General features: G+C 46.0%; 1 protein-coding gene across 1 annotated transcript in view; it reads right to left on the minus strand.

Annotated features, from left to right (window-relative positions):
* The window catches only part of LOC147961425 (anthocyanin 3'-O-beta-glucosyltransferase-like), a 52,646-nt gene extending 29,732 nt beyond the window's left edge, over positions 1–22,914 (minus strand). Inside the window, exons 1-3 of the mRNA XM_087533807.1 lie at positions 22,835–22,914; positions 21,253–21,331; positions 17,480–17,926 (exon numbers count right to left, since the gene is read on the minus strand). Of these exons, the coding sequence (XP_087389933.1) occupies positions 17,480–17,926; positions 21,253–21,331; positions 22,835–22,914 (606 nt within the window). The remainder of the gene's footprint in view (positions 1–17,479; positions 17,927–21,252; positions 21,332–22,834) is intronic.
* Between the last annotated feature and the right edge of the window lie 4,486 nt (positions 22,915–27,400).

Consider the following 27,400-nt stretch of genomic DNA (forward strand, 5'->3'; position numbering starts at 1 on the left):
GTGACCTGAAATACTTTAATAGTATAGATATGCCATCTTTTTCTTCTGAGAAAATAACCACCGCATATATCTTTGCAGTTCGGGCCTTAGCCCCTCTCAAATGAGCTCGTCTTCGGGGGATCTTCTTCCAGAGATGATGGAGAGCGAAACGCCTCCTCCGGACTCCTCCGCTCTAGAAGCGGGCGACCCTGAAGTGTCGTCGCGGAGGGCCTCTCCGAGTCCGGTGAGGCCGAAAGATAATCCCATTGACCCCCAAAGCTCCCGGTGCCCAGCTCCCGAAGAGAGCAGACAAAAGAGTCTGGCACCGTCTAGTGTGCGATCGGATGTTCTGAGGGAGTTGATGGGGCGAGCGGCCATCTCAGATGAACACCATGTGCTGATGAATACGATGATGGAGAGAATATCGTCCGCCGAAAGCAGATTGCATGAAGCTTTTATGAGTCTACTAACAGGCTTTAAGGTACGTAAAAGAATGTATGATAGTCCTGCACGTGCTAGGTGTGCCCTGTGTAGATAGTAGCCCCTGAGACTCTGGTTGTCGTCGGAAACAACGACGAACAGAGGATCATATTCCCAAGTAATAACCATACTGCCTCTATGTGCAGTTGATGGAAGCTCCGGTGGCTAGCCGGACTAGCGAGTTTGCCCATTTAGAATGGCAGTTGGATGCGGCAGACGCCAACATCGAGCTTGTTAACAAAAGGATTGACGAGGCACAGGGTAAGTGTCATTATCTAGTAAATGCCACATAGGAAGAGCAGCATGATGCCAGTATCTTTAATATGTTGTGACTGTAGATGGAGCTGCCACTGTTGAAGCCTTGCGGGCTGAACTTGCCCGAGCCAAGGAACAAGCGAGGTTGGGTAATGCGGCTGCTTTGAAGGGGGACAAAGAGTTGCAAGCCGAGAAGGCCGCGCATGGCGAGAGCCGAGACAAGATGGCCAAGATGGCCATAGAATTAAAAGCCGCCACCGACCGTTGCCGGGTTCTTGAAAAGGAAAACCAAGCGAAGGCATCGGACCTTGAGAAGGTTGCTGCGACGAGAAAGGACCTCCGCTCTGCTATGAGGGAAAAGAAGGAGGAGCTGCGGGAAGCCGGGGATATTGTAGCTGGGAAATCCTTTATGTTGCGGAGGAAGTTCGGAGATCCAAGGTATGCCCCTCTAGATCGGCTGTGGAGTTCGGAGGATGTATATATGGATTTGGCAGCGAGCGCTGCCGATGCGGCCAAGTATTTCCAGGGTCAGACGGACCGTGAAGTAGACCAGCTGTTTTGGATTCAATTCCATTCTCCCGAGCGTCCACTTTCATTTACTGACCAATTAGCCGAATGGGCCGACCAAAATAGGTTGTCCGGACTCTCCATGAGGTCTGTTGTGGATCAGCTATGGCCGGAAATGTCAAAACCGAACAGCTATTTCAGCTTGGTGCAGCAGTTCCTTGACGTGGTGCCGCGCATTAATGCGATGAAGAGGTCGGCGTGCATAGAGGGCGCACGGATGGCTTTTTCCCGTGTTAAAGCATACTGGGCGGAGATGGATGCTACCACTATTGTAGCGCGGGATTCGGCCATAGGTCGAAGGGCTGCTGAGCACTACTTTGAAGAAGTTCTTGAGGGTGCTCGTTTGATAGAGACCCAGTGCTCAAAAAATATTATGTTTGAGTGATATGTAATCTCACTGTAAGTGAAATGCTTTTATATATTTTTATAAGGCTATTTTCATACTTTTGCCTGAAAGTAATATGATGCCTCCTCGCAGCCGTTCATGTATACATGTGTATAACCTGAAAGATTGCAGCCGTCGGCTTCAACCCTCATGCATATAATGCGGAGGTGCTCGCAAAATCACGCGTTCACACTTAACCCAACATCTTGGTCCTATTAAGGAGGTGATAGCGGAGCGAGCGAGGCAACCGGACTATAATGCTTTAGCACTTTCACTTAGCCATAGGAGTTTGACAGTGGGGCTACTAAATAGCCCCTGGTGGCTCCGCACTTTCCTGATCCCGGGGTGCATACATGCCTAGCCGGAAAACGGCCCTTCGTTAAGGCGGAGGTATTCTAACATTCCAACAGGTCATCGAGTGGTTGACCAGTCTCACGCTATATCATGACAGTCAGTTTTCGGCTTTCTCTACTGAGGTGCTCGTCCGGATGAACCAGGGCACAATCGCAGTAGTTCTCCTGGTGCTACCTTAGCCGGTAAAGCGGAACGTAAGGCTCCGAAACACAGGAGCCGGGCAAACCCAACCTTTGACCAAAGACAATGATTCGGAGCTGATGCATATAAGGCCAAACTCGCGACGCCGAACACTCCCTAAGGTATTCGGTCTTAGTGGTATAAACCGGGCCTAAATAATGGCCTTTGTAAGAAGCCCCTTGTGTCCAGGTACGTGCATTGTTCTGGCATGGCCACATGCCAAGACGTCAGCATCCTTCTCAACGGTGGATATGTATCAACAAGAGACAGTAAAAAAGGTTTACGCAGGGTCTTAATCTAAAAGGAATCCTTGGAGTGGGTCCCTGCTGCACGTCTGCGCCTGTGTCTCCATTGTGCCGTATCCTAGACGGGTGTAGCACGATGATCGTCTGTAAAAGAGAGGAATTTAGGTGAAAAAGTTGTCGTGCAAAAAGATAGTTTTTTAAGGAAACCATGTATAATTCAAGATGAATAGAAATTGCCACTTGTCTGCGCGCGTTGAGCCCCTTGTATTGACAAATAGGAGTGTGACCATTTATTCGGTATAAGTAGCAGCGCCGGACTCGATTAGTTGTGTCTGAGGTCTTGACGACCTATTGGATGCTTTCGCTGGTCCGGGCGCCTTTAGTGTGCGGCTGCCAAGGCAGCCTCAATCTCTTCGGCGCACAGAGATCGCTTGATATTTCCGTGCACTGAAATGATGCCACGTGGACCGGGCATCTTGAGTGTGAGGGAGGTGTAGTGTGGTATTGCATTAAAGCGAGCAAAAGCTTCGCGTCCGAGCAGTGCTTGATAGCCACTTTGAAACGGAGCGATGTGGAAGGTTAAATGCTCGCAACGGAAGTTATCGGGGGAGCCGAATATAACCTGTAGTAGGAGGGAGCCCGTACAATGAGCCCCTGGGCCTGGCGTTACTCCTTTAAAGGTAGTATTGCTATGGCGAATTTGTGTTGGGTCTAACCCCATCCTGCGGATTGTATCCTGATATATTAGGTTTAGGCTGTTGCCGCCGTCCATGAAGACTCGTGTGAAGTGATATCCGCCAATTACTGGGTCTAATACCAGTGCAGCCCATCCTGCGTGTCGGATACTTGCTGAGTAATCACGATGGTCAAAAGTGATCGGTTGAGACGACCAGTGGCAGGACTTCGCGGTGACAGGCACTTGGGTATATTTTCCTGGGAGTGCCGTGTTGTTTTTTCCCTTGATCACGTGTAACACGTTTACTATTTTGACTTCTGGTGGAAATTTATTTTGTTCCCCCGTGTCTTGCTTGGGAGGCTCGTCCTCGTCTTCACTTGGTGTATCTTCCCCCTTGTGTACGGCGTTGAGCTTGCCGGACTGCTTGAAGACCCAACATTCTCTGTGGGTATGATTAGCAGGTTTACCAGGGGTACTATGGATCAGACATACTTGGTCCAGAATTTTGTTGAGGCTGGACAGTTCATCCCTGGTGCCTTTAGGGGGCGGCTTTTGACCTGGTCGAGAGCTTTTGAATCCGGCATTTACTGCCGTGCCCTTCGTGTTGTCTTCTTTATTCCGGCGTTTATTATTCCTATTGCACCGTGATTTCCGGTTTCCATCTCTAACTTAAAATGTACTGGGGTCGCTGGTGCTGCATCTGGCTAGCCAGTTGTCCTCACCCGCGCAAAAGCGGGTCATGAGGTTTGTTAATGCGGCCATCGTTCTCGGCTTATTTTGGCCGAGGTGTCTGGCGAGCCATTCGTCACGGGCGCTATGCTTGAAAGCTGCCAAGGCTTCGGCGTCCGGATAGTCGACAATCTGGTTCTTTTTAGTAAGAAACATGTTCCAAAGCTTTCGGGCTGACCCTCCGGGCTGTTGAGTTATATGGCTCAAATCGTCCGCGTCCGGAGGTCGGACATAAGTCCCTTGAAAATTTGCCCGAAAGGCGTCTTCGAGCTCTTCCCAACTTCCAATGGAGCTTTCGGGGAGGCCTTTGAGCCAGTGACGAGCTGGCCCTTTGACCTTGAGGGGTAAGTACTTGATGGCGTGGAGATCATCTCCTCGAGCCATATGGATATGAAGGATATAGTCCTCAATCCAGACCCCAGGGTCTGTTGTTCCGTCGTATGCCTCTATGTTTACGGGCTTGAATCCCTCTGGAAATTCATGGTCCAGGACCTCATCGGTGAAACATAGGGGCTGTGCGGCACCCCTATAGCTGGGTTTACCACGTTGTTCGAATGTTTGTTGTGTTGCATTGTATGCTGGGGCGCGCTTGCGTGGTCCATAGATGGATCTTGTTGCGCCGTCCTTTGGGTGCGAGCCCTCGCATGGGTCGCGTGTTGTATTGTGAGTGGCGTTATATGCCGTTCTGTGTTGATAGAGGGGTCGTCTATCCAACCAGGTGGCTGGTTTGATATTTGGTTGTGGGGGGTCTGAGGCCTCCTGATCGAATTCAGGTAGCAGCTTCCGCTTTGGGTAGCTCTTGGAGGGGCGATTGTCGCCGTACATCGCTGCTGTGTTGAGTATTTTACTCCATCGGATGTGGAGTGTGTCTTGCGCAGCCTTGAGCCTTTGCTTCTGCTTTTTCAGACTCCTCGCGGTGGCAACAAGCCTTTTACGGGCAGTCTGCTGCTCCGGGTGTCTGTCCGCTGTTATGTCGTCTGGACCATTATTCTTGATAGGATTTGTTTGTTCGGTTTGATTATACGGATTGCCGTTGTCCGGCAGCGGTTCACCCTGCTCCAGTGTTGGGCCTGTGTCATCGCTATTTCTGTCGAGGCGGGATTTGGGGCGGTTCTTGCGTCGCCGCTTTGACTGCTTTTCATCATCTCCTTCATCGGCGTCCATACTGTCGATGTCTTCGGAGTCGAAGTCGAGCATGTCGGTTAAATCGTCGAAAGTGGCTACAAAGTGGGTGGTGGGTGGGCTTTGAATTTCTTCATCGTCTGTATCCCAATCTCGTTGACCGTAGTCTGGCCAGGGCTCTCCTGATAAAGAGAGAGACTTTAGTGATTTTATAATATCGCCAAAGGGCGAGTGCTGAAAGATGTCCGCGGCAGTAAACTTCATGATCGGCGCCCAATCGGATTCGATCGGCAGGGGTGCGGAGGGTTCGGAGTCCGGAGAGGAGTCCGGCTCCTTGGAGTCACGAGTCTCACGGAGTGCGGGGCTGGTGTTCGGCTCAATCGTTGTTGGGATCGCAGCCCCCGAGGCGGCGTCCAACCGCCCATCCTCGATCGGTGCAATTGGCTCCGAATTAAGGGTCGAAGCCAATGCAGGTGCGGCCTCCAGGGCACTGTCGGCGGCAGAGCTAGATCATGCTCGTCCAGACAGTGCGACGCGCTCGGCAGTGGCTCGAATCCGTCGAAGATCAAGTCCCCGCGGATGTCAGCCGTGTAGTTTAAACTTCCAAATCTGACCTGACGGCCAAGGGCATAGCTTTCGATCTGCTCCAGATGGCCAAGTGAATTGGCCTGCAGTGCGAAGCCGGCAAAGACGAAGATCTGTCCGGGGAGGAAGGTCTCACCCTGGACTGCATCGTTATTGGTGATCATAGGAGCCATCGAGCCTGACGGCGACGACACAGGCGAACTCTCAATGAAAGCACCAATGTCGGTGTCAAAACCGGCGGATCTCGGGTAGGGGGTCCCCAACTGTGCGTCTAGGCCAGATGGTAACAGGAGGCAGGGGACACGAAGTTTTACCCAGGTTCGGGCCCTCTTGATGGAGGTAAACCCCTACATCCCGCTTGATTATATTGATGATATGGGTAGTACAAGAGTAGATCTACCACGAGATCGGAGAGGCTAAATCCTAGAAGCTAGCCTATGGTATGATTGTTGTTCTGTATGTTGTCCTACGGACTAAAATCCTCCGGTTTATATAGACACCGGAGAGGGTTAGGGTTACACAAAGTCGGTTACAATGGTAGGAGATTTACATATCCGTATCGCCAAGCTTGCCTTTCACGCCAAGGAAAGTCCCTTCCGGACACGGGACGAAGTCTTCAATCTTGTATCTTCATAGTCCAGGAGTCCGGCTGAAGGTATAGTCCGGCCATCCGGACACCCCCTAATCCAGGACTCCCTCATCAAGGATTCAATCAATCCATATACAATTCCCTTTGTCAATCGGTACGTTACTTGCCCGAGACTCGATCGTCGGTATCCCAATACCTCGTTCAATCTCGTTACCGGCAAGTCACTTTACTCGTACCGTAATGCATGATCCCGTGATCAACCACTTGGTCACATTGAGCTCATTATGATGATGCATTACCGAGTGGGCCTAGAGATACCTCTCCGTCAGACGGAGTGTCAAATCCCAGTCTCGATTCGTGCCAACCCAACAGACGCTTTCGGAGATACCTGTATTGTACCTTTATAGTCACCCAATTACGTTGTGACGTTTGGCACACCCAAAGCACTCCTACGGTATCCGGGAGTTGCACAATCTCATGGTCTAAGGAAATGATACTTGACATTCGGAAAAGCTATAGCAAACGAATTACACGATCTTTGAGCTATGCTTAGGATTGGGTCTTGTCTGTCACATCATTCTCCTAATGATATGATCCCGTTATCAATGACATCCAATGTCCATAATCAGGAAACCATGACTATCTTTTGATCAATGAGCTAGTCAACTAGAGGCTCACTAGGGACGTGTTGTGGTCTATGTATTTACACATGTATTACGATTTCCGGATAACACAATTATAGCATGAACAATAGAAAATTATCATGAACAAAGAAATATAATAATAACCATTTTATTATTGCCTCTAGGGCATATTTCCAACAGCCTGAGCTCTCGCCTGGGTCCTCGTCCAGGCCCCCGTCGCTCGACCTGCTGTCGTCTCCAGTATTGGCGTCGCCGGCTCCTGTTTCCGTTGCACCGCAATGACCGCATACTCGCAGCCGCAGTGGTATTGTTCAACCCAAGCAGCGTCATGATGGTACTATCACTTATTTGGCTGCTTGTCTTGTGAAGGAAATATGCCCTAGAGGCAATAATAAAGTTATTATTTATTTCCTTATATCATGATAAATGTTTATTATTCATGCTAGAATTGTATTAACCAGAAACATATTGTGTGAATACATAAACAAACAAAGTGTCACTAGTATGCCTCTAGTTGACTAGCTCGTTAATCGAAGATGGTTATGTTTCCTAACCATAGACATGAGTTGTCATTTGATTAACGAGGTCACATCATTAGGAGAATGATGTGATTGCCATGACCCATTCCGTTAGCTTAGCACCCGATCATTTAGTATGTTGGTATTGCTTTCTTCATGACTTATACATGTTCCTATGACTATGAGATTATGCAACTCCCGTTTATCGGAGGAACACTTTGTGTGCTACCAAACGTCACAACGTAACTGGGTGATTATAAAGGTGCTCTACAGGTGTCTCCAAAGGTACATGTTGGGTTGCCGTATTCGAGATTAGGATTTGTCACTCCGATTGTCGGAGAGGTATCTCTGGGCCCTCTCGGTAATGCACATCACTTAAGCCTTGCAAGCAATGCAACTAATAAGTTAGTTGCAAGATGATGTATTATAGAACGAGTAAAGAGACTTGCCGGTAACGAGATTGAACTAGGTATTGAGATACCGACGATCGAATCTCGGGCAAGTAACATACCGACGATAGAATATGTAGGAGCCAATATGAGCATCCAGGTTCCCCTATTGGTTATTGACCGGAGAGGTGTCTCGGTCATGTTGACATTGTTCTCGAACCCGTAGGGTCCGCACGCTTAACGTTACGATGACAGTTTCATTATGAGTTTATATATTTTGATGTACCGAAGGTTGTTCGGAGTCCCGGATGTGATCACGGAATTAACGAGGAGTCTCGAAATGGTCGAGACATAAAGATCGATATATTGGACGACTATATTTGGACACCGGAAAGGTTCCGGGTGAGATTGGGACAATACCGGATCACCGGGAGGTTATCGGAAACCCCCGGGAGGTATATGGGCCTTATTGGGCCTTAGTGGAAAGGAGGGGAAAGGAGGAAGAGAGGCCCCCCCAAGCCCAATCCGAATTGGGTGGGGGGCCGGCCCCCCTTTCCTTCCTCCCTCCTTCCTCTTCCTTCCCTCTCCTACTTCTAATAGGAAAAAGGGAGTCCTACTCCCTGTGGGAGTTGGACTCCTCCTTAGGGCGCGCCACCCTCCTTGGCCGTCCCCCTCCTCCACTCCTTTATATGCGGGGGCGGGGGGGGGGCACCCGATAGACACAACAATTGATCATTGATCTCTTAGCCGTGTGTGGTGCCCCCCTCCACCATAATCCTCGATAATATTGTAGCCGTGCTTAGGAAGCCCTGCGACGGTAGAACATCAAGATCGTCACCACACCGTTGTGCTGACGGAACTCATCCCCGACACTTTGCTGGATCGGAGTCCGGGGATCGTCATCGAGCTGATCGTGTGCTAGAACTCGGAGGTGCCGTAGTTTTGGTGCTTGATCAGTCGGGCCGTGAAGACGTACAACTACATCAACCGTGTTGTGCTAATGCTTCCGCTTTTGGTCTACGAGGGTACGTAGACAACACTCTTCCCTCTCATTGCTATGCATCACCATGATCTTGCGTGTGCGTAGGAATTTTTTTGAAATTACTACGTTCCCCAATAGTGGCATCCGAGCCTAGGTTTTATGCGTTGATGTTATGCACGAGTAGAACACAAGTGAGTTGTCGGCGATATAAGTCATACTGCTTACCAGCATGTCATACTTTGGTTTGGCGGTATTGTTGGATTAAGCAGCCCGGACCGACATTATGCGTACGCTTACGCGAGACTGGTTCTACCGACGTGCTTTGCACACAGGTGGCTGGCGGGTGTCTATTTCTCCAACTTTACTTGAACCGAGTGTGGCTACGCCCGGTCCTTGCGAAGGTTAAAATAGCACCAACTTGACAAACTATCATTGTGGTTTTGATGCGTAGGTAAGAACGGTTCTTGCTAAGCCCGTAGCAGCCATGTAAAACTTGCAACAGCAAAGTAGAGGACGTCTAAGTTGTTTTTGCAGGGCATGTTGTGATGTGATATGGTCAAGACATGATGCTAAATTTTATTGTATGAGATGATCATGACCGAGTTATCGGCAACTTGCAGGAGCCATATGGTTTTTGCTTTATTGTATGCAATGCAATCGCGTTGTAATGCTTTACTTTATCACTAAACGGTAGCGATAGTCATGGAAGCATAAGATTGGCGAGACGACAACAATGCTATGATGGAGACCAAGGTGTCGTGCCGGTGACGATGGTGATCATGATGATGCTTCGGAGATGGAGATCACAAGCACAAGATGATGATGGCCATATCATATCACTTATATTGATTGCATGTGATGTTTATCTTTTATGCATCTTATCTTGCTTTGATTGACGGTAGCATTATAAGATGATCTCTCACTAAATTTCAAGATAAAAGTGTTCTCCCTGAGTATGCACCGTTGCCAAAGTTCGTCGTGCCCAGACACCACGTGATGATCGGGTGTGATAAGCTCTACGTCCATCTACAACGGGTGCAAGCCAGTTTTGCACACGCAGAATACTCAGGTTAAACTTGACGAGCCTAGAATATGCAGATATGGCCTCGGAACACTGAGACCGAAAGGTCGAGCGTGAATCATATAGTAGATATGATCAACATAGTGATGTTCACCATTGAAAACTACTCCATTTCACGTGATGATCGGTTATGGTTTAGTTGATTTGGATCACGTGATCACTTAGAAGATTAGAGGGATGTCTTTCTAAGTGGGAGTTCTTAAGTAATATGATTAATTGAACTTAAATTTATCATGAACTTAGTACCTGATAGTATCTTGCTTGTTTGTGTTTGATTGTAGATAGATGGCCCGTGTTGTTGTTCCGTTAAATTTTAATGCATTCCTTGAGAAAGCAAAGTTGAAAGATGATGGTAGCAATTATACGGACTAGGTCCGTAACTTGAGGATTATCCTCATTGCTGCACAGAAGAATTACGTCCTAGAAGCACCGCTGGGTGCCAGGCCTGCTGCTGGAGCAACACCAGATATTATGAATGTCTGGCAGAGCAAAGTTGATGACTACTGAATAGTTCAGTGTGCCATGCTTTACGGCTTAGAATCGGGACTTCAACGACGTTTTGAACGTCATGGAGCATATGAGATGTTCCAGGAGTTGAAGTTAATATTTCAAGCAAATGCCCGGATTGAGAGATATGAAGTCTCCAATAAGTTCTGTAGGTGCAAGATCGAGGAAAACAGTTCTGTCAGTGAGCATATACTCAAAATGTCTGGGTATAATAATCACTTAATTCAACTGGGAGTTAATCTTCCGGATGATTGCGTCATTGACAGAATTCTCCAATCACTTCCACCTAGCTACAAGAGCTTCGTGATGAACTATAATATGCAAGGGATGAATAAGACAATTCCTGAGCTCTTCGCAATGCTAAAAGTTGCAGAGGTAGAAATCAAGAAGGAGCATCAAGTGTTGATAGTCAACAAGACCACTAGTTTCAAGAAAAAGGGCAAGGGGAAGAAGAAGGGGAACTTCAAGAAGAACAGCAAGCAAGTTGCTGCTCAGGAGAAGAAACCCAAGTCTGGACCTAAGCCTGAAACTGAGTGCTTCTACTGCAAGCAGACTGGTCACTGGAAGCGGAACTGCCCCAAGTATTTGGCGGATAAGAAGGATGGCAAGGTGAACAAAGGTATATGTGATATACATGTTATTGATGTGCACCTTACTAGAGCTCGCAGTAGCACCTGGGTATTTGATACTGGTTCTGTTGCTAATATTTGCAACTCGAAACAGGGACTACGGATTAAGCGAACACTGGCGAAGGACGAGGTGACGATGTGCGTGGGAAATGGTTCCAAAGTCGATGTGATCGCAGTCGGCACGCTACCTCTACATCTACCATCGGGATTAGTATTAGACCTAAATAATTGTTATTTGGTGCCAGCGTTGAGCATGAACATTATATCTGGATCTTGTTTGATGCGAGACGGTTATTCATTTAAATCAGAGAATAATGGTTGTTCTATTTATATGAGTAATATCTTTTATGGTCATGCACCCTTGAAGAGTGGTCTATTTTTGATGAATCTCGATAGTAGTAATACACATATTCATAATGTTGAAGCCAAAAGATGCAGAGTTGATAATGATAGTGCAACTTATTTGTGGCACTGCTGTTTAGGTCATATCGGTGTAAAGCGCATGAAGAAACTCCATACTGATGGACTTTTGGAACCACTTGATTATGAATCACTTGGTACTTGCGAACCGTGCCTCATGGGCAAGATGACTAAAATGCCGTTCTCCGGTACTATGGAGAGAGCAACAGATTTGTTGGAAATCATACATACAGATGTATGTGGTCCAATGAATGTTGAAGCTCGTGGCGGATATCGTTATTTTCTCACCTTCACAGATGATTTAAGCAGATATGGGTATATCTACTTAATGAAAAATATGTCTGAAACATTTGAAAAGTTCAAAGAATTTCAGAGTGAAGTTGAAAATCATCGTAACAAGAAAATAAAGTTTCTATGATCTGATCGTGGAGGAGAATATTTGAGTTACGAGTTTGGTTTACATTTGAAACAATGCGGAATAGTTTCGCAACTCACGCCACCCGGAACACCACAGCATAATGGTGTGTCCGAATGTCGTAATCGTACTTTACTTGATATGGTGCGATCTATGATGTCTCTTACAGATTTACCGCTATCGTTTTGGGGTTATGCTTTAGAGACGGCCGCATTCACGTTAAATAGGGCACCATCAAAATCTATTGAGACGACACCTTATGAACTATGGTTTGGCAAGAAACCAAAGTTGTCGTTTCTGAAAGTATGGGGCTGTGATGCTTATGTGAAAAAGCTTCAACCTGATAAGCTCGAACCCAAATCGGAAAAATGTGTCTTCATAGGATACCCAAAGGAGACTGTTGGGTACACCTTCTATCACAGATCCGAAGGCAAGACATTTGTTGCTAAGAATGGATCCTTTCTGGAGAAGGAGTTTCTCTCGAAAGAAGTGAGTGGGAGGAAAGTAGAACTTGATGAGGTAACTGTACCTACTCCCTTATTGGAAAGTAGTACATCACAGAAACCAGTTTCTGTGACACCTACACCAATTAGTGAGGAAGCTAATGATGATGATCATGAAACTTCAGAATAGGTTACTACTGAACCTCGTAGATCAACTAGAGTAAGATCCGCACCAGAGTGGTACGGTAATCCTATTCTAGAAGCCATGCTACTAGATCACGATGAACCTACGAACTCTGAAGAAGCGATGGTGAGCCCAGATTCCGCAAAATGGCTTGAAGCCATGAAATCTGAGATGGGATCCATGTATGAGAACAAAGTGTGGAGTTTGGTTGACTTGCCCAATGATCGTCAAGCAATTGAGAATAAATGGATCTTCAAGAAGAAGACTGACGCTGACGGTAATGTTACTGTCTACAAAGCTCGACTTGTTGCAAAAGGTTTTCGACAAGTTCAAGGGATTGACTACGATGAAACCTTCTCACCCGTAGCGATGCTTAAGTCTGTCTGAATCATGTTAGCAATTGCCGCATTTTATGATTATGAAATTTGGCAGATGGATGTCAAAACTGCATTCCTGAATGGATTTCTGGAAGAAGAGTTGTATATGATGCAACCGGAAGGTTTTGTCGATCCAAAGGGAGCTAACAAAGTGTGCAAGCTCCAACGATCCATTTATGGACTGGTGCAAGCATCTCGGAGTTGGAATAAAGGCTTTGATAGTGTGATCAAAGCATTTGGTTTTATACAGACTTTTGGAGAAGCCTGTATTTACAAGAAAGTGAGTGGGAGCTCTGAAGCATTTCTGATATTATATGCGGATGACATATTACTAATCGGAAATGATATAGAATTTCTGGATAGCATAAAGGGATACTTGAGTAAGAGTTTTTCAATGAAAGACCTTGGTGAAGCTGCTTACATATTGGGCATTAAGATCTTTAGAGATAGATCAAGACGCTTAATTGGACTTTCACAAAGCACATACCTTGACAAAGTTTTGAAGAAGTTCAAAATGGATCAAGCAAAGAAAGGATTCTTGCCTGTGTTACAAGGTGTAAAGTTGAGTAAGACTCAATGCCCGACCACTGCAGAAGCTAGAGAGAAAATGAAAGATGTTCCCTATGCTTCAGCCATAGGCTCTATCATGTATGCAATGTTGTGTACCAGACCTGATGTGTGCCTTGCTATAAATCTAGCAGGGAGGTACCAAAGTAATCTAGGAGTGGATCACTGGACAACGGTCAAGAACATCCTGAAATACCTGAAAAGGACTAAGGATATGTTTCTCGTATATGGAGGTGACAAAGAGCTCATCGTAAATGGTTACGTTGATACAAGCTTTGACACTGAGACAGACGATTCTAAATTGCAAACCGGATACGTATTTACATTAAACGGTGGAGCTGTCAGTTGGTGCAGTTCTAAACAAAGCGTCGTGGCGGGATCTACATGTGAAGCGGAGTACATAGCTGCTTCGGAAGCAGCAAACGAAGGAGTTCGGATGAAGGAGTTCATATCCGATCTAGGTGTCATACCTAGTGCATCGGGTCCAATGAAAATCTTTTGTGACAATACTGGTGCAATTGCCTTGGCAAAGGAATTCAGATTTCACAAGAGAACCAAGCACATCAAGAGACACTTCAATTCCATTCGGGATCTAGTCCAGGTGGGAGACATAGAGATTTGCAAGATACATACGGATCTGAATGTAGCAGACCCATTGAGTAAGCCTCTTCCACGAGCAAAACATGATCAGCACCAAGGCTCCATGGGTGTTAGAATCATTATTGTGTAATCTAGATTATTGACTCTAGTGCAAGTGGGAGACTGAAGGAAATATGCCCTAGAGGCAATAATAAAGTTATTACTTATTTCCTTATATCATGATAAATGTTTATTATTCATGCTAGAATTGTATTAACCGGAAACATAATACTTGTGTGACTACATAAACAAACAAAGTGTCACTAGTATGCCTCTACTTGACTAGCTCGTTAATCGAAGATGGTTATGTTTCCTAACCATAGACATGAGTTGTCATTTGATTAATGAGATCACATCATTAGCAGAATGATGCAATTGACATGACCCATTCCATTAGCTTAGCACCCGATCGTTTAGTATGTTGCTATTGCTTTCTTCATGACTTATACATGTTCCTATGACTATGAGATTATGCAACTCCCGTTTACCGGAGGAACACTTTGTGTGGTACCAAACGTCACAACATAACTGGGTGATTATAAAGGTGCTCTACAGGTGTCTCCAAAGGTACATGTTGGGTTGCCGTATTTCAAGATTACGATTTGTCACTCCGATTGTCGGAGAGGTATCTCTGGGCCCTCTCGGTAAAGCACATCACTTAAGCCTTGCAAGCAATGCAACTAATAAGTTAGTTGCAAGATGATGTATTATAGAACGAGTAAAGAGACTTGCCGGTAACGAGATTGAACTAGGTATCGAGATATCGACGATCGAATCTCGGGCAAGTAACATACCGATGACAAAGGGAACAAACGTATGTTGTTATGCGGTCTGACCAATAAAGATCTTCGTAGAATATGTAGGAGCCAATATGAGCATCTAGGTTCCGCTATTGGTTATTGACCGGAGACGTGTCTCGGTCATGTCTACATTGTTCTCGAACCCGTAGGGTCCGCACGCTTAACAATACGATGACAGTTTCATTATGAGTTTATATATTTTGATGTACCGAAGGTTGTTCGGAGTCCCGGATGTGATCACGGACTTGACGAGGAGTCTCGAAATGGTCGAGACATAAAGATCGATATATTGGACGACTATATTTGGACACCGGAAAGGTTTCGGGTGAGATTGGGACAATACCGGATCACCGGGAGGTTATCGGAACCCCCCGGGAGGTATATGGGCCTTATTGGGCCTTAGTGGAAAGGAGGGGAAAGGAGCAAGAGAGGGGGTGCCCCCCCCAAGCCCAATTCGAATTGGGAGGGGGGCCGGCCCCCCCTTTCCTTCCTCCCTCCTTCCTCTTCCTTCCCTCTCCTACTCCTAATGGGAAAAAAGGGAGTCCTACTCCCTGTGGGAGTTGGACTCCCCCTTAGGGCGCGCCACCCTCCTTCGCCGGCCCCCTCCTCCACTCCTTTATATACGGGGGCAGGGGGCACCCCATAGACACAACAATTGATCATTGATCTCTTAGCCGTGTGCGGTGCCCCCCTCCACCATAATCCTCGATAATATTGTAGCGGTGCTTAGGCGAAGCCATGCGACGGTAGAACATCAAGATCGTCACCACACCGTCGTGCTGACGGAACTCATCCCCGACACTTTGCTGGATGGGAGTCCGGGGATCGTCATCGAGCTGAATGTGTGCTAGAACTCGGAGGTGCCATAGTTTCGGTGCTTGACCAGTCGGGCCGTGAAGACGTACGACTACATCAACCGCGTTGTGCTAACACTTCCGCTTCCGGTCTACGAGGGTACGTAGACAACACTCTTACCTCTCGCGTGTGCATAGGAAATTTTTTGGAATTACTATGTTCCCCAACATCTTGCTCATTCTGTTGCAGATCCCAATGATGAACCATGCAACTATGAGGCCGCTATGAGTATTCCTCACTGGCGGGCTGCTATGGAGCAAGAGCACCACGCTCTTATGCATAATGAGACATGGACACTAGTTCCCCCTCCACCTCGCGTCAACATCATTTATTTGAAGTGGGTTTTCAAAGTCAAGAGACATGCAGACGGATTTATTGAGCGCTACAAGGCGCGTCTCGTGGCTAGAGGGTTTAAACAGTGTCAGGGTCTAGACTACGAGTATACATTCAGCCCGGTTATTAAGCCTACTACTATTCAGCTTCTCCTGTCTCTTGCAGTCTCTCGTGGTTGGTCTCTTCGACAGCTTGATGTGCAGAATGCTTTTCTCCATGGGCTGCTTGAAGAGGAGGTTTACATGCGACATCCACCAGGGTTTGTTGATCACGCTCAGCCTCATCATCTATGTCGTCTGACGAAGGCTCTATATGGAATGAAACAGGCGCCTCGTGCCTGGCATGCTCGCCTTGCTTCGGCTCTTCGTACTCATGGCTTCGTTCCATCGACAGCTGATACCTCGCTGTTCTTATTTCAGCGCCCCAGTGTGACTGTGTATTTGCTTGTCTACGTGGATGACATTATTCTGGTCAGCTCCTCTGCAACGGCTGCTGATGCTCTTGTGACTGCACTTGGCAGAGATTTTGTGGTAAAAGATTTGGGACAGCTACACTTCTTCCTGGGCATTGAAGTTGCACATCAGTCTCGTGGCAGCTTAGCTCTCACCCAGAAGAAGTACGCCCTTGACCTCTTGCGCTGTGCTGGTATGCTCAAGTGTAAGCCATCCCCCACGCCCATGTCCTCTACTGATAAGCTCTCGGCTACTGCTGGTACTATTATGTCTCCTATGGGTGCTACGGAGTATCGGAGTATTGTTGGTGGCTTGCAGTATCTGACTATCACACGTCCAGATCTTTCCTTTGCGGTAACAGGGTGTGTCAGTATCTTCATGCCCCTACTGATGTGCACTGGTCTGCTGTGAAGCGCATTCTTCGTTATGTGCGCCTCACTGTCTCCTATGGTCTTCATCTGCGACCTAGTTCCTCTGCTGTTCTATCTGCATTCTCAGATACCGATTGGGCTAGGTGTCCGGATGACAGGCGATCCACGAGGGGATATGCTATATTTTTGGGTCCTAATTTGATCGCCTGGAGTGCACGCAAGCAAGCCATTGTTTCTTGTAGCAGCACAGAAGCCGAGTACAAAGCCATTGCCAATGCGACTGCTGAGCTTATCTAGATTGAGTATTTGCTTCGAGAGCGAGGAATCTCCCAGTCATATCCTCCGGTTCTTCGGTCTGACAACATCGATGCTGCGTTTCTTTCGACAAACCCGGTGTTCCATGCATGAACCAAACACATTGAGATTGACTATCATTTTGTGAGGGAACGTGTTGCACAAAATCTACTACAGATCAAGTTTATCTCCTCGAAGGATCAACTTGCCGACATCTTCACCAAGCCTCTACCTTCTCCCATGTTCGAGGTCTGTAGGCGCAATCTCAACCTCCTAGATGCATCATGAGTGAGTTGAGATTGAGGGAGGGTGTTAGATTTTGTAACGTAGCCCAACTATGTAAACGGTATATTGGGTAACCTTATAAATATATGTGATAGGCCACCCCTAGAGGGTTGAGCCAGTTCCCACAAATCCTAAGTTTAATAGCGACCGGCCCGACGAGACACGCGTGGCGGCGGAGCGTCATGCGATAGTGCTCGACGTTGTCCTGCTCTAGCTCCTCGAAGCTGTTGAACAACTCGCCGTAGCTCCTCCGACCTGCGACGTAGATGCTCCTGAAGAAGGCCAGGAAGTGCGGCTCCTTCATCATCTGGCTCCGCCTCATCTCCACGCGGTGCGGTAGACCCGACAGCGACACCATAACATCGGGATCATCGTCGTCGTGTGGGTTGCGACTATGCTCCTGCGACAACGTGGACTGGGCGCAGGACAGGGCGAACATACTCATACCAAGGAACATGAGACGTGGGACGCCGTACGCAGCCGCGACGTCCACGGACCAGTAGTAGAAGCCGTAGGAGACCACGGCGTTGACGTCGGGGTGGCAGTCGGCCAGGAACCGCTCGAACGGCTCCCATTGCGGGCAGGTGGGGTGCTGCTACACTGCTCATGCTCATGGTAGCAGCTCCCATGGCAGGCAGGCTGGGGAAACCGACGCTATTTTTCACATGCAATTGGCTCACAGTCAGCCACCTTTTCCCTCTCTCTCCTCTCTTTCCACCTACCCCACGCATCCACTCGAAGCACACCAGCCTCTGCACTGCCTCCCTACTCTCCAGCAATCCTGGACGCCCTGCACCGACTAGCCGCCCTTCACCAAGCCGCCCTGGCACCCGCCCTTGCCGCGCCTTCTACCGTCGGCGCTGCCGTTGCCGCTCTCCTCTCACCGCCTCGGCCTCCCCTTTCTCTCACTCCCCTCCCCCGCCGGCCACCCCCTCCATCGCGGGGACCTCACGAAGCAGCTCCTCAAAGTCCGCCTCCGCCTCCCCTTCCTCTCACTTCCCTCCACCATCGGCCGCCCCTTCCGCTAAGGGGACCTCACAAAGCAACTCCCCAAGGCCCGCCTTGGCCTCCCCTTCCTCTCACTCCCCCCCCCCCCGCCGGCCGCCCTCTCCGCCGCGGGGACCTCGCGAAGCAGCTCCTCAAGGTCTGCCTTGGCCTCCCCTTCCTCTCACCCCCCTCCACCGCCGGCCGCTCCCTCCGCCGCGGGGACCTCGCGAAGCGGCTCCTCAAGGCCTGCCTCGGCCTCCCCTTCCTCTCACTCCCCTCCCCAGTCGGCCACCCCCTCCGCTGCGGGGACCTCGCGAAGCAGTTCCTCAAGGCCCGCCCCGCGCGTGAGCACCAGCTCTACGAGATGCGCAAGCACGCTGAGCTCCGCGATGCCGTCGCCCACCTCAAGCGGCCCTGGCCCCCGTCTATGCCGCCACGCTTGCGACCAACCTCCTCTTCGTCGTCACCGAAGACCAGCTCCTGGAGGGCGCAACGAGTGGAAAAATTTTCCCATCCCCCCCCCCCCCCCGGCCAAAATTTTTGCGGGCAGCTCCCCAATTGGCTAAAAAAGTGCCTCCTCTAGGGGCAAACGAGTGGAGATGCTCTGATGTCCCCCGTGCAACCCAACGCCATGCTAGGTGGCGTAACCAAAAAGAGTCAGTTCGTGCCAACTTAAGAAAAAATCATGCTAAATTGTGATAAAAAGGTCAAAACAGTTGTCGTGCTAAATATCAGCCGCCAGTCGCCACTCATCAGGTACTAGAAGAAAGCTCGTGCATTGCAACGGGGCCACATTAACTTTAAGAGTTCAATATTACAACATTGGCGACCTTTTTTACCATCAAATCCTCACACACACACACACACTCTCTCTCTCCCTCCCTCCCTCCCTCTTCCTCACTCTCTCTCCCCCTCTCCCTCTCTCTCTAACACACACATATCCATTTTATTGGGTACAGGACCATAATCCATCTATTTCACACACACACGCTAGTGCATAACAATATGGATTATGTGTATTATATTTGCCACCACAACTGAGGGAATTAATTTCATGTAAATCGGCCAGCCACATCTCCAAGAATACGCGGAGGAGGTGGCCCGGGTCAGCGTCGGCGCCGTCCGGCGCGGGCCACGGGCCCGCTTCCAAGTGCACGTGCAATGCACATCTTCACAAATATTATAACCAAATGTGAGAAATCACATGCATAGAAAAGACATTCTGATAGCAATCCAAATACCATAAATCAACTTTTTTTATTAGAAGATGTATTAGAAGGTTTGCATGCTGATGTATTAGAAGAAGAAATAGACATTACATAGAGTCGGGTGGCCATGCCGCGGTTACAAAGACGACGCGACTACACCTGGCGGGCAACCATAATGTCACGGAAAGGAAAACAACTCACATACAGTTGAAATGAAATTATCTCCAGATATCAGCCAACCCTTTGGGCTTTGGCCCCGGAGAGCATCCGCAATCCGACTTCGTCCTCAATACGCCGGCAAAGCTCCTGGGCCAATCAACTTATGATTCAAATGTCCAAGAAATGCTATAATTTATCATTCTATGCATAGTGTAAAGAGTGAAGACACAAGCAATTATCCCAGTAATTCATAAATTAGATTATGCAATTCTCATGGATGTTGTCTCCAATTTCATTCTCGGTGTATACATGAGAAGTGCACCAAAAAACATGTTATGAGAATCAACATTCGTGCCATGTAATCGGCATTGTACATAGTAAACAAAGTTGCTGGAAGTTGTCAATAAGTACCATTCCCAACATCGTGCACAAAATTATACATGGCCAAGACTAAATAAATACATAAATCTGCAATTAAATAAATTAAACACAATTAAGGTAAATCTGCTTGAATTGTGCATCATTCGGGTAAAGAAAGTAGAATACAAAATGTGATACATGGAATCAGTGCCGTGGGCAGGATTTCGCCACGCCCAGGGACAGGCACTCGTTGGAACAGTATCTACTGTATCTACTGTGCGATAAATTTATGTGTTATTTTTCTTCGTGGAACGGAAGTAGAAGGGTCCTCAAAACTCAGGCAGGCCGAGCATTATAATGTGGTAGTCAACCATTAGAATTTACATAAAATTCATCATTGTCATACTCATAATCTAATTCCAGCAGAGTAACAATGATATGATTAGGGGCAAAACAATTCCCCGAAAACAATAAACCAATAATGAATAAATAGATACATGTTGTTCTTAAAACCAACCATTCTTGTTGCCTGGCTCTAGGATTAGAGAGAGAGACCCTGAGGAGATGGTCAGAGGAGGAAGGTGCACATCTACAAGGACTTGTTAGGGAACACGATTAAATTATCTGATTTCATTGAGTTAAACAAGGATAGCCAGATCTGCAAAAATGTAGAGAACATGTAGGCTTGTTATGCACTTATTATGGCTAGTATCAACTTCAAATATTTTTTCTGGATGACCATCGCTTTAGTTAACAGACCATTAAAACGTCCTCTGAATTTCCTAGGCACTGTAGCGAATAATCCCTTAAGAAGATGAAGATTTGCTTCCAAGTGAAGAAGCAAGGCATGAATCTATTATAATTCACATTTGGTTACATATTGTATGCGCACACAGCTTCATGCAATAATTCTATCATAATTATCAAACGGATAAAAAGGAAAACAATACAACCTTATTTATTTATACTACCATACTACTTTCGTTCCTTTGCAGCAGGTATGATACTATGCAACAGCGTAATTTCTGGAGAAATAAGTGACCAACTTTGTCCGAAACGATATCCCTCGAGTTCTCTTAAGATCCATAAGAGAAGTAGTCGCAGAACTGAAATGAACAACCCACAAAGCTTTGACATCCAAATGCAAAAGGGGTGACAGGGAACTCATAAAGAAACAGAAGTTAAATATAAAAGATATCAATCTCACATCAGGATATGACTCGAGAGCATTATCGCCAGTTAAAAGTGAACCATGCTTGAAACCTTTATTTTCAAAAACATTGCACCTACATGCAGCAAAAATCCATAAGTCAATGATCAATAAAATAGTGTCCACGAGCGGGACAAACTAACAAATTTATGTGTATTGATTAACCAGACATCCAAATCATGTAATAACCCGCATTGGTCCTTCTTCGGACATTTCTTCTTTCCTGAGCATAGACAGAAACAATAGAGATATAATAGAGAGAAGGATGTCAGCTACTCAAACAAAAATGACAGACAATACACAAAATGGTGGACAATAACCAACCAACACCACTTCCCTTTCCCAGCACTAACTCCTACCATCGTTGCAAACTTCGTCCTACGCCATCCCTGCAGTCACTACCAGAGCATAGCCCATCTGCCGCCACATCGTTCAGCGTATCGCCCCCAATCACATATTCCACCTAAACTTACAGCTTTACCAATCAAAATTTCTCAATGTAGATCGTTAAATTTTATCAGTGTTCAGGGGCACCTTTGTGTATCGCCGGCAATCACATATTCCACCTAGAAGCAACCATATGCTGGGAGGTCCAGAAAATTTTGCTCCAAAGAAATTTGTGCCAAATATAAAAAGTCCGGTACACGTAGCTCCCGCTTGCGCAGTGTCCGAAGAAGGGTCCGACCACTTAAATTTATGCCATGTATGAAAAAAAATTAAAATTGAAACGGTATGATATTTTTAGAGTATTTTCCGCTAAAAATAGTTAGGAACCATACTGCACATAATGGGAAGAATATAATCTCTAGTCATCTTTCTAAATAAAAGAAAATTAAGGTGGAGTGTATCAAACATAGAGAACAAAGCAGTTATCATATAAATATCATAGATGTTGATTTTAATTGGAACGAAAAAAAGGTGGATCCAAATTTAATAGCATGGCAATGAAAATGAGAAGATGGACAATCTAATCTAATGCAAGAACTGATACGGAAGAAAATTTAAATGCAAGAAAATTTTACTTGTTCACTTTTTAATCAATTGAATATCTAACCTGGACAATACTCTTATTTCTATGCGCCAAAAAAAACGGAATAGCAAAGCTAAGTATGCCTACGTACGCTCAGATTATATATAAGAATCTTGGGTGAACAATTGCAACAAAGCACTAAACAGCGATAAATTTAAAAAAAAATCCATTAACTATGCAGGCAGTAGGCTTGTTACAACATAGACAGATAGGAAAATGTCACCTCCAGTAATGTAGCGCAAAGGAGTGGAACGAAGCATGAATGAGCGGTTGTCTGTTCTTCTCAATGTACATGGATCAGCAGTAGAGGCCAAGTATATAAGTACTTGACTGAACTCCACTCTTCGTGTACGGAGAGCCATGTCACCTTCTCGCCGCTGCAGCATGGGAGGACTGCTAGTTCACATGACCCTCCAGTTGGGGGATCCATGGTGGCTGACTGTCGAGCTCGAGGCAGAGAAGTTGAGGGCAGCAGTGGCGAGATCCATGTCGGCCAACCGGGCGAAGAGGAGGTTGTCGGGGAGGGACGCATCCGCAAGATCCGGTCACCATGCAACCTGAAGAGCAACAGTGATCTCCACAAGCTGTAGGCCGACGGCGTGCTCCATCCCCTGCGATGGGGTGACCATGGCGGTGGCCACATCTCCTCATGCTCGCCTCGATCTCGGCGACACACCCTGAGTGCAGGAGGCAGCAATGACCTCGACGAAATCATGGCCTCCATCCCGGAACGCATGGAGGACCTCGGCCCCGTTGCTACTCCTCCCGCCGTAGCCCCAAGCGGCAGTGGACCGTGGGTAGGAGGGCAGGCGGCGTCGCCTCGGCTGACGGCAGGGAGCAGCGTTGATTTCGGGTAGGTGGCATCGCGAGGACGACCGCGGCCGCGGGGAAGCACCCCGATCATGCTGCCAGGCCAATCCTTCTCCTCCGATCCCCTACCCCCGAAGATTGCGCCGCCGCCCCGGTCGTGTTGTTTCCATATATTATGCCATCTTTTCCTGTACCTAAACAAACGCGGGCGAGCGGATGGCAGAGTTTTGGTCTGCCCTCTAAAATTGCTAAACGCACTTTTGGTGGGGATTTTATTGTTAATAAATGGATTCAATCATGTGGCTCTAAATAAATGGATTCAATCATGTGGCTCTAATTACTTCGGATTGTTATGTGCACACTAAGCGGGGTGCAGTTAGGAAAGAAAATGTTTTCTAATTAATTTGATTGAGTGATTTAAGGTAAGTTTAATTAATTTAGATTTGATCTTTAGAGATTGTTCGTGATTGATTCTACATTACTAAATAACTTGCGCCGGTATGGAAAGTTCTGATCTGTTTAGATTTCTTTCATTGTGTGAGAGGGTGACGCGAAAATAAACCGATAAAGTAGGGGGAGGGGACGAAAAAAATCTATGAAAAAAAACCAACGAAGGTGGGATGAAAAAAAACCATGATAGATGGGACGAAAATTAACCGACGGAAACTACCAACTGTTCCATTACGAATAAAGATATACGTGTGCTTCTGCATGTCATATTGGTTAAAAGACTTTTGCACAGGCTAGCAGTTTCAGTAACTGCCGAGAAAAGGCAGGGCAGCGTCAACTTGGTCTTTGGATCAATGTCAGATTCAATGGACAAAATACGGTGATGCCAAGTCACACGATGTCCCTCTGAACTGGTGGTGTCTGTTGTAGTGTGTGTCGTAGCCTTGTCTTGAGTGCTTGGTTGTTTCGGCTTATTTTTGGGTTGCTGGGTTGTAAATCATTTTTCAATCAAAGGATTCAAAGCGGATGCAGATTAACTGAGCTCGAGTTCATATAAGTTTGGGTAAACACTGAACACTTAAATTTGAACAAAAATGAATTCTTTTTGTTACAAACTTTGATAAATGTTTTGAATGCTTGCAAAGTTTCATCAAAGAATGACATTCATAAAAGACGTGGGAGAAAAACAAAATCGATGCTTCAAAAGAATTTTGGAGTATCCATTTTCTTTCCATGACTTTCATGAATGTCATTTCATGACAAAAATTGCAAGAATCGCAAATTTTGTCAAAGTTTGTCACCAAAATATTTCAGAATGTTTTGATTTGTTTTCTTTCTGAATTTTACTGTTCACACGAGCTCATATGAGCTCGAGCCGAGAAGGACACTTTCATTCAAACGCAGGCTTTGTGTTTTCTCGAGAAAAAAGAAAACACAAATCAATCTACTCTACATCATATCGTTGCTTTGTGTGTGATTAATGTTGGTAGCTTTCTCAGTTATTGATGTCGTGGTTTTAGGTTGGGTGTGAGCCTCCTTTCATCATCAACTCTGAAATCAATCTTAAGATCGGTGCTAACCGCCACATGAATGCTTGAGATATCGACAGGGTGCTGTGATTTTGCGTTCAGAGACACCTGATGATTACTGCATGTCTGAATGACTGTAATATGTACTATAACTGTACAACATGGTTTATTTATTTATTTTGTTTTCTGTGGTGGATGCAGTGAGTCGAAGTACAATTTTCCCGGAATCATTTCCGCCGTCCGAGTGACATCGTTGCCACAACTGATGCATCTTCACCGGCATGGTTCTAATAACAGGGAACAAAGTAGACAGCTTGCCAAAAATCAAGGTCCGAACTCTAACTCTATCGCACATGTGCTCTTTGATTTCTCGCATTCATCTTTTATATCGGGTTTGTCTAGTTATTGCATATCTAAGTGAGTGAATCAAGTATAAAGAAAAAAAGAAAAATGAAAAAAAAAGTCCACACGAGTCTTCGTGTAAGATCAATGTCATAGAACTTAGACGTGCAATACTTATGACACATCTAGATGTGCTTTAGCCAAACTGATATCTAAATTCCTAGTCTCCACTAACATATTTCTTGCAACATGTAAGCATGCCATCTCAACATGCGACATGCATGAAAAAGTGCCCACCACAACATTGAATGACGTAAACATGCATGAGAATTTTCATTATGTTATGCTATTTATATTTAATAAATAATTTACAACTATACAATAATCAAATCAAACACAGTAAATCATATATACTTTCAATTTTATTTCTCACATTATTACTCCAAATATTCATGTTTCATGCAATCGAATCCCATTTAAATATATTGCCAAATATTTCTGCAATAACATGTGTGATATCATTTAGTAACTAAAAAATTGCAGCGCTAGCCATTGCAATTCGGACATATATATAGTTAATATTTGATATTTTCGTAAACATTATATGGAACGACGCATATTTGAAGTTACATAACAAGGTAAAATTATGCTTTAATTGTATTAGTTCTTTAGCTATACTAAAAGTAAATTTTATGGCCACATTTTGTGTTTCATCTCAGGATCCCAAGTTTATAGAGACGGCCTTGCCAGTAAGACCTTGTCCTGGTGTAACAATGCGGTAGAGCAGCTATGACCCTGCCAGCCACGACACCCTCAGTCGGTTTCTATAGGCTACAACTCTCCAGGTTCGTTGTCCCGCTCACGTACTCCTTGTTGAGCCGCTCGAAGTTGTAGCCAGAAAGCGTCACCTCGATGGTGCGGTTGATGGAGCTCGCTCCTACATCATATTCGTTCAAACACTACGGGCGTGTTTGGTTGCTCGCATAGAGTCCTGATACGTCTTCAACGTATCTATAATTTTTAATTTTTCCATATTATTATATTATCTGTTTTGGATGTTAATGGGCTTTATTTTACACTTTCATATTATTCTTGGGACTAACCTACTAACCCAAGGCCCAGTGCAAATTGCTGTTTTTTGCCTATTTCAGTGTTTCGCAGAAAAGAAATATTAAACGGAATCCAAACGGAATGAAACCTTTGGAAGAGTTATTTCTGAAACAAACGTGATCTAGAGGACTTGGAGTGGACGTCAAGAAACAAACAAGGAGTCCACGAGGCAGGGGGCGCGCCTGCCCCCCTGGGCGCGCCCTCCCCCTTGCGGGCCCCTCGTGGCTCAACTGACATACTTCTTCCTCCTATATATACTCATATACCCTGAAAACAACCAGGAGCACCACAAAACCCCATTTCCATCGCCACAACCTTCTGTACCCAAGAGATCCCATCTTGGGGCCTTTTCCGGAGCTCTGCCGGAGGGGGCATCGATCACGGAGGGCCTCTACATCAACTCCATGACCTCTCCGGTGATGTGTGAGTAGTTTACTTCAGACCTTCGGGTCCATAGTTATTAGCTAGATGGCTTCTTCTCTCTCTTTGGATCTCAATACAAAGTTCTCCTCGATCTTCTTGGAGATCTATTCCATGTAACTCTTTTTGCGATGTGTTTGTCGAGATTCGATGAATTGTGGGTTTATGATCAAGTTTATTTATGAACAATATTTGATTCATCTCTGAAATCTTGTATGTATGATTGGTTTATCTTTGCAAGTCTCTTCGAATTATCAGTTTGGTCTGGCCTACTAGATTGATCTTTCTTGCAATGGGAGAAGTGCTTAGCTTTGGGTTCAATCTTGTGGTGTCCTTTTCCAGTGACAGTAGGGGCAGCAAGGCACGTATTGTATTGTTGCCATCAAGGATAAAAAGATGGGGTTTATATCATATTGCTTGAGTTTATCCCTCTACATCATGTCATCTTACCTAATGTGTTACTCTGTTCTTATGAACTTAATACTCTATATGCATGCTGGATAGCGGTTGATGTGTGGAGTAATAGTAGTAGATGCAGGCAGGAGTCGGTCTACTTGTCATGGACGTGATGCCTATATACATGATCATGCCTAGATATTCTCATAATTATTCGCTTTTCTATCAATTGCTCGATAGTAATTTGTTCACCCACCGTAATACTTATACTATCTTGAGAGAAGCCACTAGTGAAACCTATGGCCCCCGGGTCTATCTTTTATCATATAATTTTCCAATCTATTTTATTTTGCAATCTTTACTTTCAATATTTATCATAAAAATACCAAAAATATTATCTTATCATATCTATCAGATCTCACTCTCGTAAGTGACCGTGAAGGGATTGACAACCCCTTTATCGTGTTGGTTGCGAGGTTCTTATTTGTTTGTGTAGGAACGAGGGACTTGCGTATGGCCTCCTACTGGATTGATACCTTGGTTCTCAAAAACTGAGGGA

The sequence above is a fragment of the Triticum urartu genome, chromosome 7A (genome assembly GCF_056163025.1).
Source record: "Triticum urartu cultivar PI428250 chromosome 7A, HENAU_Tu73, whole genome shotgun sequence".
NCBI classification, from domain to species: domain Eukaryota; kingdom Viridiplantae; phylum Streptophyta; class Magnoliopsida; order Poales; family Poaceae; genus Triticum; species Triticum urartu.